The sequence below is a fragment of the Ctenocephalides felis genome, unplaced genomic scaffold (assembly GCF_003426905.1).
Source record: "Ctenocephalides felis isolate EL2017-DRISC unplaced genomic scaffold, ASM342690v1 CF-g0.4_SCAFFOLD_03571, whole genome shotgun sequence".
NCBI classification, from domain to species: domain Eukaryota; kingdom Metazoa; phylum Arthropoda; class Insecta; order Siphonaptera; family Pulicidae; genus Ctenocephalides; species Ctenocephalides felis.
Window position 1 is genome coordinate 70,394,258 of NW_020539725.1, and position 13,640 is coordinate 70,407,897.

Below are 13,640 nucleotides of genomic sequence, written 5' to 3' on the forward strand. Positions count from 1 at the left end.
AAAAGACTTAATTATCCGCTCTCAGCGCTCCGTAAAATAAATAAACACGCAAGAACGACGACGCACTGTATCGCCATACGGTTAACTCATATCGCTCGAACGGCTTGAAGTCGGGATGATTCGAATCAGAATTGAAGTCGGAACAACTCATAACGCCGCTTGATTCGAGTGGCTCATATGAAGTGGATGATATAGTTAGTCGATGAATGCGGTTAAAGTCACACAAAGACGATTGGAGTCGGCTGATACATTTAAGCATATTAAAGTCGGGTGGCTGCCATGATTTAATTCATTATTTATTGAAGTAAAACTTCTTTAGGCGCGATATGGGTGTAAAAATTTTTAGGCGCGACACGGGTGTAAATCCGTACAAATGCAACGAAAATGCCAACGTGAAGTTGAGCACTACGACGCCGTAAGCGCTGATGTCGCGAGTCGCGATCCACTCCCGTCATGTCATGCGTAAGTCGAGCGCTAAACCCTATATGAACTTGCATTAATTGAATCACGTTTTTTTTTACAAAAGAAGAGGTTGCTGTATTATGTCCTCATGGAATAAGACTTTTCTTAGAGAATAAATGTGCCATGGAATATAATAAATTTATATTGAATCTCGTTGAAGACAAAATAATATCTACTGCCACGGATATTTATGTAGGTTGCCATGCGACAGATCAACAATCATACATTCGTCAGCAGTTTCAAAAAAATCGGTTATTGATACACCGAGGCTTTGCCGTATGAAATAATTTTAGTTCTGAATAAATTTTACATAATAACAACTAATATTGATGTAAGTGATGGCTTAGCTAATGGTTGTGTGGGAAAATTAGTGTAACAGAAACGTGGCGATAATGATGAACTTCTACGTTTATGGTTTGAATTTCCCGGTAAGATAGGTAACAAAATTAGGAAGAAAGCTTCACATCATATTCAAATTCTTAATATCAGTAGGACAGCTGTGCCGATGCTCAGGAGATCTTATTATTATTGATGTTATATGATTATTAAAAGATGATTTTTAAAATTCAAATATGATGTTTTTTTTATTTTTATCTTAATTGCCTACTCATACAATATTAAAAGTTTTACTTCAATCGCGTGTGATCCTTACGCGCACTCTTTTTTTTTTATATTTATGATATTTATTTTTTATATTATTATAATATTGAATTAAATTAAAACATTTTTTTTATATTTATATTTATGAAAAATTTTATATTTATGAAAAATTTGTGTTAATACATATTTTATCACAGTAAATATTTCGCGGCTTGATGCGAGTTGATTCGAATCAAGTAAAATCTGATTCGAATCAAGTCGTTAAAGGCTTGATTCGAATGATTCGAATCACTTGATTCGACTTGGCACATCACTATATATATATATATATATATATATATATATATATATATATATTATTGACATCTATTTCATTTGACATTGAGAATATTTCTGCATTAACATCTTATTATTAATTTTTTTATTTTTTATTTATTTTTAGTGCATATACTCAGTGAGCAGACGATATCTTAATGAAATATTATTAACAGGTGAATATTTATACCTTCATCAAAATATTAAATATTAATTATGCATTACAGTTGAATCTACAAAATCTTCATTAATTATTTTTAGCAACCGAAAAATACAATAACGTCCATTTACACTTCAATCAGAAGTTGATTAATATAAACTTCAATGATGGTGAAAAACTCTACAAAAGTAAGTGATAGACAAAAAACTAATTAAGAAATGTGCAATTAGAACAAAATCAACTTGAGCAAAAAATACAACAAAATCAAAAATGGGATATGGTTTAACCAAGTTTAAATAAAAAATAGTTCCTAAGTTTAAAATCAAAATGTATAAGCACTTAACCTCCATCCAAAATATTTGTACCATTAGATATATTCACATTTCTGAAATTACTAATATCTAATTTCAGAAATGCGAATATATCTAATGGTACAAAAAAATGTGGATAGCTCTAACCTATAGTGCAGAAATAGTACAATTTTCGTATATCTTAAAAATTTGCTAATAATGTACCATGTGATACCAGCTATTACTTCGGCCTGAATTTTCTTGTAGTACAAATTCAAAATTTTGTTCTTTCGTTTTTCAATATTAGTATTTCATCGTTCTCAAATTGTTTTTTATAATCACAACTAATGAATCGTATCAAAATCAGATATATCTAATAACTGTTAATATCTAAAAAATAATTTAGTTATATATAAGGTTCTGCATATTGCAGAATTTAACTATGTAACTCACCGAATAGAATTTATATGTGTAACTCTTATAAGACGTTTACCAATATATTCGACTGAATATATTTTAATATAAAATTTTTCAGTACCTTAGACAAATCCACGACAAATAGTAGATTTGATTTTGTGATCGGATCTGATGGTGCATATTCCATGGTCAGAAGACATATGATGAAACAGGCCATGTTCGACTATAGTCAAACTTACATTAAACATGGTTACATGGAACTTTGTATTCCTCCTGACAAAGAAGAAAGGTAATTGTTAATAAATTTAAAATTCAAACCACAATATTGATAATAAATATATAATTGACTTACCTCATAATTTCTTCAGCACCACCTTGGACTTCCTTGGAATATCACCAAACTTTCACAATATCACGACACTTTTTTAATAGAATATTATTTGTAAAATTCAACAAAAAATTGTATTTATTAATATACTAATGTTTTATGTTTTATTCGATAAACAGAATTTCTAATTTACACTCCCGACTTTTGAATGAAAATTAAACTTTTAATAAAATAAGTAATAAATTCAAAAAACATGTCACAAGATTTTTTTCTACACACTAATTAATGGTGCTCTTTCCCAAATGGAACTTATGACCTAAATATCCAGTCTCAAGTATAACCATTTTAGGAATATATGTTGGACTAACATGTTATATAACTAGTTGTAAGTGACATGGTGCCTTAAAGCAAATTACATCAACTTCCTACTACTTATACATAACTAACTTCTAACTACAATAAAAATGATATTCACCTATTTGAACCAAATGCTCAACTGATTATTTTGAAAATAAAATTTTTGTTTTCACTAAGAGCTAATTTATGCAATTTCTAATTGTTTATATATTATTTATAATATCTGTAAAAATATGATGTACAGTGCATCAAGCAAGAATCTAATTTAAATCCAATAAGAACCCAATTCCAATATGATAAGAATCTAGTAAGAATATACCTAGAATAACCATAATGCAACAAGACATTTCTATCGGACATTGTACCATTGTTTACTTTGAATTTTAGTAAATTTTATCTAACTAACTGAAAAAAGTGCCCCAAACGAGGTTTCTGAGTTATTTGACAAAAACTAAAAAAAATGTCCCAAATTTTCTATTTATTGCTAGATAATGAAAAATCGAATTCGAAGGTATATGCAAAAGATTTTTATCGGACTTGATTCAAGAATCCAGTAGGAATGTAAATAGAATTTTTTAAAGGTCTTATGAGAAACTAGTCATATAGTAATATTCTAGTTGAGATCTGGTTGGAATGTAGTATGCATCCAGTTATAACCTGTTTATGATCATTAATAAAAATTATTAATCAAATTCTTCAACAAAGATCAAAATACATGAAACTAATTTTCAAAATTTTAAGCTATGGCATTTAATTTTTTTTATTTTTTTTAGTTCGCAATGCCAGAAAACTTCCTCCACATCTGGCCCCGTGGTCAATTCATGATGATAGCACTGCCAAATCAAGACAGATCTTGGACAGTAACTTTATTCATGCCTTTTGAAAAATTTTCAATGCTGGACAGTCCTGAAAAGTTACATACATTTTTCTCGGAATATTTCCCAGATTCCATACCTCTAATTGGAAAAGACAGGTTGACCAAAGATTTTTTCAAAGGAGGTCCACAACCTTTGGTTTCTGTTAAGGTAAGGGGTAATCTGAAACACAAATAGAATGTGATAGTAAAAAATGTATGGTGTTGTAATAATATAAAACATTAAAATTCTAGTGTTCTCCCTACCATGTTCGAGACAAAGCTCTTTTGATTGGAGATTCTGCACATGCGATGGTGCCTTTTTATGGACAAGGAATGAATGCAGGTAAAAATCCACATTTTGCACTATCGACGCAATTGTCTTAATATTATTATTAGTTTATATCTCATTATATCTTTTTTGCTCTCTTTAACTTTTTTTTAATAATTTTTCTTCAAGAAACTTTTTCATTTAATATAACTTCAGATATAGCTTCTAGCATGTATTAGTTATATTATTATTTCTTTTTTATTCAAGTTATATTTATTTTTTAGGTTTTGAAGACTGCTCGTTATTAGACGATCTCATAGAAAAATTTGGAGATGAAAACATGGAAAATGTTTTTAAGGAATTTACTGAAAAACGAGTAGACGACGCTCATGCTATTTGTGATTTAGCAATGTATAACTACATTGAGGTAAATAATTACCAAAAAATTAATTATAATGAAAATAAGTTTATAAATAAAATTCAATATTAGACTAGAGTGAAAAAATCGTCGAGGTAAATTATGAAATTTCACTTCTCAACTACATCACTACAATGAAACAAATAATTAAAATCTGATCGTCACAAATGTTTCACAAAAACATAATTTGTTTGAGATATTTTTTATGATTTTTAATAATTTTTAATGTATTTTTAGATGAGGGATTTAGTCAACAAAAAATCATACAGACTTCGTAAAACATTCGATGATTTTCTATTTTGGATTGCACCTCAAGTTTGGGTACCTTTGTATAATTCTGTTTCATTTACCAGAATGAGTTATAGAAAATGTATAGAAAATAGAGCTTGGCAGGATAAGGTAAAACAAATTTTCAACTACTTCTAAAATTTTAAATATTTTATAATAATCCTTATTTTTTTAACATAATCATTTTATTGACTTACTGATAAGAATAATTCTACTTTCTGTTTTGTTCTACTGAAATCTACAATTCTGCAAAAATCCAATTGAATCCCTAATTGTCGATTATTTGCAAATTGAAAACATATAAATGAATTATGTCTAGCAATATTTAAAATACCCACACAAATAATAAAACTACACAGAATACCTAGCTAAATTACCAAATAAATCACTTCTTATGTCACAAACCTTCTTATTGCCAACTATTAGTCCATATTTTTACTATATGATTTTATTGATTATATATTACTTGAACTTTTTGTTTTTAATTTTTTTTCCAGGTTCTTTCAAAAGCCATTTTCACATTAAGTATTGGAGGTGCACTTAGTATTTTTGGTGCAGCTTTTTATTTTGGAAGAAAATCATCATTAAATTTTAATTTACCCGTAGAAAAATATTTTGATAAAGCTGTAAAATCTGTAGGTCTTGTTTGGCCTTACTGATAAATTAGTATTTAAAATAATTTAATATATATATATATATATATATATATATATATATATATATATATTATACAAGTGAGATTACCTGATTCAATACTATAATTATCAAACGATCATATTTTCATATAAAATATTTATTAATATATGCTAGTAACATTCTATATAAAAATATGAAATAATATATATAGTACAAGTTCTTAATATATTTAACTTAATATTTTTATAACTAAAATAATATTAATAAATGCATTGAAGGCATCTTATACTATTAGTCTTAAATTTATTTCATTAGAAATCTAACCAAGCAAAAAGTAGACTAGATTTTTATACATATACTTATTATGATAAATGTTGATGTTGAAATTGTTAAATTACTCAAAATAACAATTTTTAGAGAAATAGAGTGATGGAAAAAAATATGAATAATATTTGAATTAAATACAAAATTGACAATACGAATAAAATTTAAATACAACTATTAAAATAATTAAATGATGTACATTTGTTGCTCAAAATAACGATTTTTAATACGATTGAATTTCAAATTCAAGTAAATTTAAGTAATAGTAATTATTTAGTAGCATTTAAAATAAATGTTCGATTCGATTTTAATGACCAAATAATATAAATTATGAGCAAAAAGTACGTTTACTTGCCTGTATGTGTTTAAATAATTATTCTGCATTAATCTAGTAAAAAAAAAAATAACTTGAAAATTTTCTTATGATACTTAAGTCTATATCGTGTGGATTTAAGCCACAAAAAATTTAAGTATATAATTAATTGTATCATATGAAATGTTCTAAAATGCATAAAAATAATAAATTCATATTCACAAAATATGAATGAAAATAATTTAATAAAAGTATATTAAAAATAAATTTGTATTTTTGTTCGAACTAATATGCCAATAGCTGTAATGTGTTATGATTTCAGGAGGTTTTGAGGCAATATTTGTAATGGAACTTTTTAAATTAATTAGTTAAACGCATTTTATACCTATAATGCCAATAACTATATTAGACACCATATTATTTAGTTCATATTTTCAGTGCCTCAAATTAACATTTTGAGTTCGACATGCCAAAAAATAACAACTAACTAACAAATTTAAAGTGATATAATTACAACAACAAATTTGATACTATCTTAAAACTAATTTAAAAAAAATATGAAAAAGTACTCACGATCTCAAAAGTACTCATAAACTACTCAATGACAAGCTTGATATTCTCATGATCTTCAATATATTTAGATTTATGTTGTTCAAATAATTCTGTGATGGCTTTTGTAAATTCAGAATGTAGTTTTTCAATGTCCTCATCAGATGGATCCAAATTTCTCTGGAATTCAAGTGGTTTTCCAACTGAAAAAAAAAAACATTGATTAAAATTGTAATAACAAATTATTTATTATCGTAGCCTTTGGTTAATAATTTTTCTATTATTTAATTTGTGGCGATACTAGTTTGCGTTTAGTTTTCACAAGGAGATAAAATGAGTCATAGAATAAGCATATTTAGTAAGAAATTATGCTCTAGAATTTTTTACAATTATATAAAAATTTAGTATTTGCTAAATAAATTTATATCAATGAATTATTTGGTCAAAATTATAATTTTTTTTATACTTATACTTACTGACAGTAGTAACAGGTTTTCTTCTCGGTACTATACCAACAGAATATTGAAGCATACCTCGGCCTAAAGGTACACAAAATGCAATTCCAGTAATTTTTTTCACAAATTCTTGGGCTTTTCGTAAAAGTGATCCTTCAGGATTTGACACCTGGTCGTATAAATCGGTTTCTCCAAATGAAAACACTGGCACCAAGGGAGTACTGTTGAGAAATTAAATAAATTTAATTAAAAATATTTCTTTTATAAAATTATTATAAAAATAGTGGTGCAAAGGCAAATTGCTGTAATTTCCCGTACCAAAAATTAAAGTTAAAAAACACTTTAGAATTTTTTGAAAACTTTGAAAAAAAATTTTTTTTAAATATTTTAGAAAACTATTCAGAACGTCTTCCTGTTAATACGAATCAAATGCTTTTTGAATTTCTCAAATAGGTTGATCGGTGTTCCCGAAATCGTCAAGAAAATTTGTTTCCGCACACACACACATACACATATCTATTTTTTCTAATGTATCAAAATCTTCAGAAATCTTTGAAGAGTAAAAATAAAAATTTTATTTTAGATTTTTTTGCGATTACTACAATTTACCCTAAGAATATATAAATTGTCTTCAATAATATAAAAGAATTGATTGATATCAATAATATTGTAATGTTAAATATTATATGTCTGATAAGTTTATCTAATAATTTCTTGGCTTGTCGAGAAATAAAATTAAAAAGACCATGTCAGTCATATACTCGTAAGTGACATAAAAATAGTGTTTTTCCAGGAATTTTAGTAAAAAAAAATTCTTTGATAATAACCGAATTATCTAACCAAATAAATTACCATAGCCCATATGAATATTTTTCTGCTATTATCTTAGCGATTAACTTTTCTGAAAAAAAGTGAAAATTTTCTAAGAAACTTTTTCAGAAAAAATGTATGCATGGTATTAATAATTCCACTATTATAGTTGGTATAGTATTTAGTTATACAGACAACTATTATTTAAATTAACAATATAAAATCATTTAAAACATAGGAAATTTATCAATAGTCAATCCCTGGTGTAGAAAGAAAAATATCTAATTTATATATAATATAAATAGAGTTAATACATTTTTATATATGGTTTAACTAAATCAAACTCAAAAAAATGTTTTTAATTTAAATTATTTGTTGACACGTGATAATTCGAAAATAAGAATTCAAACATGTAAAATAATCACCCATAGTGCACTTTTAACTCCATTCATTTTTTATCATTAAAAAAAAATAACAAAAAAATTATCTTAAAGCCAAATGAATCCCACGCTCGAATTACAAGTTAATCTACATCAATTTACTTGTGATTAATTTATATATGTGTAGAATACTTTATACAAATTCATATGATTTAAAAACGGTTTCAAATTACTTCAGATAAAAAATAAACTTATTCATACATATACCAAATCAAAAATTATCACATGCAGTAAGAATTATTAAGTAAATTATCTTAATAATTCTTACTGCATGTGATAATTTTTGATTTGGTATATGTATGAATAGTATAAATTTTTTACAAACCCGTTTTTGAGGGCCAATTTCACAAATCCTTTTCGCTTTTTCAAAACAATCCTGTAAGTACCAGGTTTGCAATATAAGGATTCTGCAGCGCCTCCTACCATGAGAACAGCAGCCTTTCCTTTTTCTTTAGAACCCAAAATATAATTGATACTTTCTGCACTGGCTGATACACCACCTAAAAATAAAAAAAAAATCATAATTGATGAATTTAAATTTTCATTGAACCCAAAAATATGAGGAAAATTTCGAGTTTCATTACTAAATTATTAATATATTTTTTTTATTTTAACTATTATATCAGATCTAAAATAGTGACACAGTTGCTCCATGTTTTCTAGAATAAGACATAATGTATTTTTAAAATTTTCAAAATTAGTTGACTTTAAAAAGCTCTTTTTGCAAAAAATGCACTAAAGTATGTTGGAAAGTTCCATGAAAAGTTGTCAAAAATCTTACTATTATTACAATTACAACTAATCCATTATCTCACCCAAACTCAAAATAAGTTCCCTATAAAACGGCACCATGAAATGTCCGGCAAGAGTGCAAATTCTGGCTGTCATTCCAGGGAACATTTGCTGAAAACCAGTGGCGTCCGTCGCAAAATGACCAAAAGCACCAGATGACAACAAACCATGTGGGAACACACACAATAAATAGTTTTTCTTAGGATCCAACTCTGCAGTTTTGATCAAAGTTAATGGGAAATAATCGCGGTAGTATCGCCACCAGGTCCAGTTTCTCACCCACTTGATACTGGGAAATAAAATAGAAATAATTATTGTAAAATGGATGGATTTATTAATATATTGGTTTTAGAATGTTTGAGAAAAGATACAGGTGTGATGGTCATTACTGAAAATTAAATTAGATATAACCAAGAAAAAATTGTTTTGTCACTTTTTAAGAAGAGTTGGTAACCAGATTGGAACATCACAAATCGGAGCAATTTATGAGGAAATAGCGAGTTTTTTTTACTAAACAATGTTGCCAAGCTGTATTAAACATACAATTTATATCTATACTTTAGAACCAGAAAAAAAAAACTGCTCTTATTTGAATTGTAAACAAGTTACATTGCAAAAAAGTAAGAAAAGAAATGGGAAACATGTGGTTGCACAGAAGACTTGCCTTCTAGTGGCACAAGTATATCTTTCATTACTATTACTATTATTATTATTACTTACGGTCTTCCTCCTTGATGGCAAATATCTCTATCAATTGCAACCCAAAAAACATATAGAACACCCAACCAGTACCAACTCGAACATAAGACAATATAAAGACATAGGGCTATTGATAAAAATTCTGCCCAGAGCATTGTGGTGATCCATCCTGCGGCTGCCAATGTCTGCAGACGCCTTTCCAGAGGCGTATCCAGGGGGGCAAATTTTAATAGTGACATTTTTAACTAGAATTACTTCTTTTATCTGAAAAGAAAAATACGTTTTTAATAATTTTTGTTAAAAAAACTTTGTCATCAACAGAACCAATGGTTTTTACTCAATTGAACAAGTTAATCTATTTACACCCAAATACATATTCATATTTAAGGAATATATGGAAAAAATCGAAACAATATTTGAACTAGTGGGCCCCATGACATCGTGCCTTAAGGCAAATTGCTGGAACTTCTCGTACCAAAAAATTTTTTTTAAAAAGATTAAAATGATTGAAAAAAAAATACTATGAAAAAATTAGATTTTTGTGAAACTAAATTTTTGACAAAAATTTACTTTTTTTGAAAAAAAAGACTTTGATAAAAAATTTATTTTAAAATATTTTGGAAATTCTGATTTTTTTTTTCAAAGCAATCGTACTGCATTAACTGCATAAAGACGAAATATCGAAGCGCGTAAGCGCCGCGTCACCGTCTACGGATAAACGTAGGTACGGATCCGATAGGAAAGTAAACAAAATTTATACTTATTTTTAAAATCTCTATAAAATATCTGATAATTTACATTACATATGTCTAATGATCATTTTTGACCGCCAAATGGCATTTTTTACTTTTTTTACTAGATCTTCAAAACCACTAGACCTGCCTTTATCTTGTTAATACAAGTAAAATGTTTTTTGAATTATTCAAATCGGACGCTCCGTTCTCTTTAAAACTGAGTTACCGTTTTGGCACTTTTTGCCCCGTATCTTCGGAACGGCTAGTCCTGCCTTCGCCTAAAACTAATCAATACTAATCGAATGTTATTTGAATTATTCAAATCGTTTCATCCGTGTTCCCGAAATCGTCGACGAAAATTTGTATCCGCAGACACACATACACGCACATACACTCACACATACATCAATTTTTTCTAAGGTATGCCAAAATATTCAGAAACCTTTGAAACGTAAAGATATATTAAAATTTTCTTTTTCGATTTTTTTGCGATTACTATAACTTGCCCTACGGGAAGTTAAATATAATGCAAATGTTACATTTAGAATTCTAGTCTATCAGGATTTTTCTAAATGATTTTTTTTTAACTTTTTTATTCGATTAACAGCCCATAGGTCTGAATAAATGGCACATTTTGAGAACCTTAAACATGGCCTCAAACAGTAATGACATAAGTTTTTACATGTAAACATAGATCTACAAATAAAATAGTTAACCACTGAGTTGCCTTCTAATAAATCTAGTCAATAAGATTTGCATAATAATTGACAATTTACATGAGATTACAATAAGAAACTTGTTATGTCTGCTGTTCAAGAATAATATATCAATTATGTTACATAATTTCAAAAATCAGATACTTCCAATTATTGACCCCAAATATCAGATTTCAGTTGATCATAAAATTATCTTATAATACTTTTATCTCATATACCAGGTGGTCGGAGAGAAATATTTTTGATAACGATATCGTATCAGTTATCAAATTAATATATTTCACATGGAAACATTATTTCCTGTGTTGAATTTGGATTTTTGATCTTTGACCTGGGCACTATATTAATTTAATTTGATAAATTATAAAAGATTAATGTAACATGGGTTATAAAAATAAAATAAAAAATTACATAAGAATATGGAATGGATTTTTACTTTACTTTTTTATTTGAATTTAATTTTTAACAAAAGATTTATTCGATTTGTCGGTAACCAAAATGCAGTCCCTTCAGAATAATAATTTCTTCTCCATGAAATTTCTCTTATAATTAAAAAAATAATTATTGAATATTATAATTATGTCTAAAATTCTATACAATATATTTTGAAAAAATGAAGTACTTTGTTTATAATTCAGAGTAAGTTATCGGTGACAAATCATAACAAGGTCGAACAAAAATATAATAAACAAAACCACACATTTCTTGAACAAAAATTTAAAACAAAGATAAAACATAAAGCAATGAACTCAAGAGCATTTTAAATGCTTTTTTACACCAAAACTGGAACTATTCCAAATGCTTTGTTTACTTGCATTAATTTTTAAAAATAATTACAGAGTAGAATTCAAAGTCGCATTTGCGGTACAAACAATCTAATAGATAACTTCTATTTTACATGTTTGCGGACGTGGATGCTATAGCATTCTTATTAGAATTCTTATTAGAAACCAACTGAAAACTCTTTTTCTATATTTTATAGTACAACTTTTTGGAAACATTTTGTATTTAAATTTTCCAGGGTACCATACTTCTTGATATCAGGTTGCACGCAATGCAGGATTTGAACTCGGAACCTTGTTGTTATAAAGTCAGAAATGACACAATTTATGTACAATCTCGTTTTTTTATTTTTTTATTTTTTGATGATTTTTTTCATTATAACTGATATAACCGTTATTCATGGAAATTTATGATGTTACTTCCAGAACATAAATTATAATTGATAGTTTTTTTTTATTAGATTTCCATTATATATAGATATAGACGTATAGTGACATCATAACTATTATCATCTTATAATCGAATAAATAAAAAATATTGAAATTCATGACTTAGTTTTTCTAAATTTCTTAATAAAAACTGTTCACATACAGCGCAGGATAATGGCTACTAAATTGCATCAGAAATACATTTATTTACTAAAATAAATAATGATATGGATACTTCTTGATTTGAACCGTATTTTTGTTTAGTTTTGTGATATATGTTATTATTTGCTGTATATTTAATTACTAAAATAAACCACCAAAGTTAAATAAATAAGTAAATTAAGTTATATAAAGTTGCACATACTTTCTACGATATACAAAACTAAGTTGTACTGTTGTTTATGAGTAATTCAAACGTTCATATATTTCTAATATTTTCATGAATCAAAAATACTACAAATAGTAAAATTATGCAAATACTAATTTGCACATTAAAAATAATCTATAACAATATAAATGGCGTGTCTTCAACAACTGCATATAAATATACTACTAGGCCACGTGCTGAGCCCAACTAATAATTTACCTAAATAATTAACCAAAAATTATTTACCTTAATAATTTTATCTTACACACAAATGTTCACAGTTCACTACACTTTTTAAAACTGTATTTTTTGTTAAAACTAACACATGAATCTAGTAAATTCCTTAATATGAAATGCATGTCCTTTCCGGACGAACACTCTGTAAATACTAGTTCAATTAAATTTGGTTAGAGCGAGTGACTTCATGTAAAATGAAATATTAGACGGGGCGCCGGCGACCAAATTTGCTGAACGATAAATATATATAGATAATAAGTTTGATGGGTCAAATCTGCCGTAAAATGAAATGGTACTAAAAACTGTCAAACACATAAAATCTAACTTATAATGAAAATTATAACATGAAATATTATGACACATCTGAAAGATGCACTTATGATAAGATTCTTTGATTCTAGTAAGATATCACGTGTACTTATTTTTTACATGAATTTAAAGAAGGTATTGTTTTAAGAAAAAAAAAATTACGATTTGTTCTCCTAACTAAAATTACACTTGATGTTTGGGGTGGAGAAGTAAGGCGATTAAAAATATTACCACGTATCATCAAAGGAAAGGGGGGGGGGGTTCCAAAAATCTTTAAAAATATGGTCAC

The 13,640-nt window shown here is 27.2% G+C and overlaps 2 protein-coding genes across 2 annotated transcripts in view; one reads left to right on the forward strand and one right to left on the reverse strand.

Moving 5' to 3' along the window:
* LOC113386677 (kynurenine 3-monooxygenase-like) overlaps nucleotides 1-5,418 on the forward strand; it is a 9,804-nt gene extending 4,386 nt beyond the window's left edge. Inside the window, exons 2-9 of the mRNA XM_026624441.1 lie at nucleotides 1,505-1,553; nucleotides 1,639-1,729; nucleotides 2,363-2,533; nucleotides 3,708-3,954; nucleotides 4,038-4,128; nucleotides 4,338-4,480; nucleotides 4,709-4,870; nucleotides 5,257-5,418. Coding sequence (XP_026480226.1) covers nucleotides 1,505-1,553; nucleotides 1,639-1,729; nucleotides 2,363-2,533; nucleotides 3,708-3,954; nucleotides 4,038-4,128; nucleotides 4,338-4,480; nucleotides 4,709-4,870; nucleotides 5,257-5,418 — 1,116 coding nt within the window. The remainder of the gene's footprint in view (nucleotides 1-1,504; nucleotides 1,554-1,638; nucleotides 1,730-2,362; nucleotides 2,534-3,707; nucleotides 3,955-4,037; nucleotides 4,129-4,337; nucleotides 4,481-4,708; nucleotides 4,871-5,256) is intronic.
* Nucleotides 5,419-6,626: 1,208 nt separating this feature from the next.
* Nucleotides 6,627-13,188, reverse strand: LOC113386678 (2-acylglycerol O-acyltransferase 1-like). The gene is made up of 6 exons (XM_026624443.1): nucleotides 13,052-13,188; nucleotides 9,799-10,041; nucleotides 9,102-9,367; nucleotides 8,612-8,786; nucleotides 7,058-7,257; nucleotides 6,627-6,784 (listed from the first exon to the last, which is right to left on the reverse strand). The coding sequence occupies exons 2-6, from the start codon at nucleotides 10,014-10,016 to the stop codon at nucleotides 6,627-6,629; spliced, it is 1,017 nt and encodes a 338-aa protein (XP_026480228.1). The 5' UTR covers nucleotides 10,017-10,041; nucleotides 13,052-13,188.
* Between the last annotated feature and the right edge of the window lie 452 nt (nucleotides 13,189-13,640).

What these genes read in the sequence shown, in the direction of transcription:
- LOC113386678 (XM_026624443.1), bottom strand. Translation starts at nt 10,016, where the DNA reads ATGTCACTATTAAAATTTGCCCCCCTGGATACGCCTCTGGAAAGGCGT. An exon ending in TGCCATCAAGGAGGAAGACC is followed by an intron (nt 9,368 to 9,798) that starts GTAAGTAATAAT and finishes TTTATTTCCCAG; the next exon opens with TATCAAGTGGGTGAGAAACT. An exon ending in AAATTGGCCCTCAAAAACGG is followed by an intron (nt 7,258 to 8,611) that starts GTTTGTAAAAAA and finishes ATTTCTCAACAG; the next exon opens with TACTCCCTTGGTGCCAGTGT.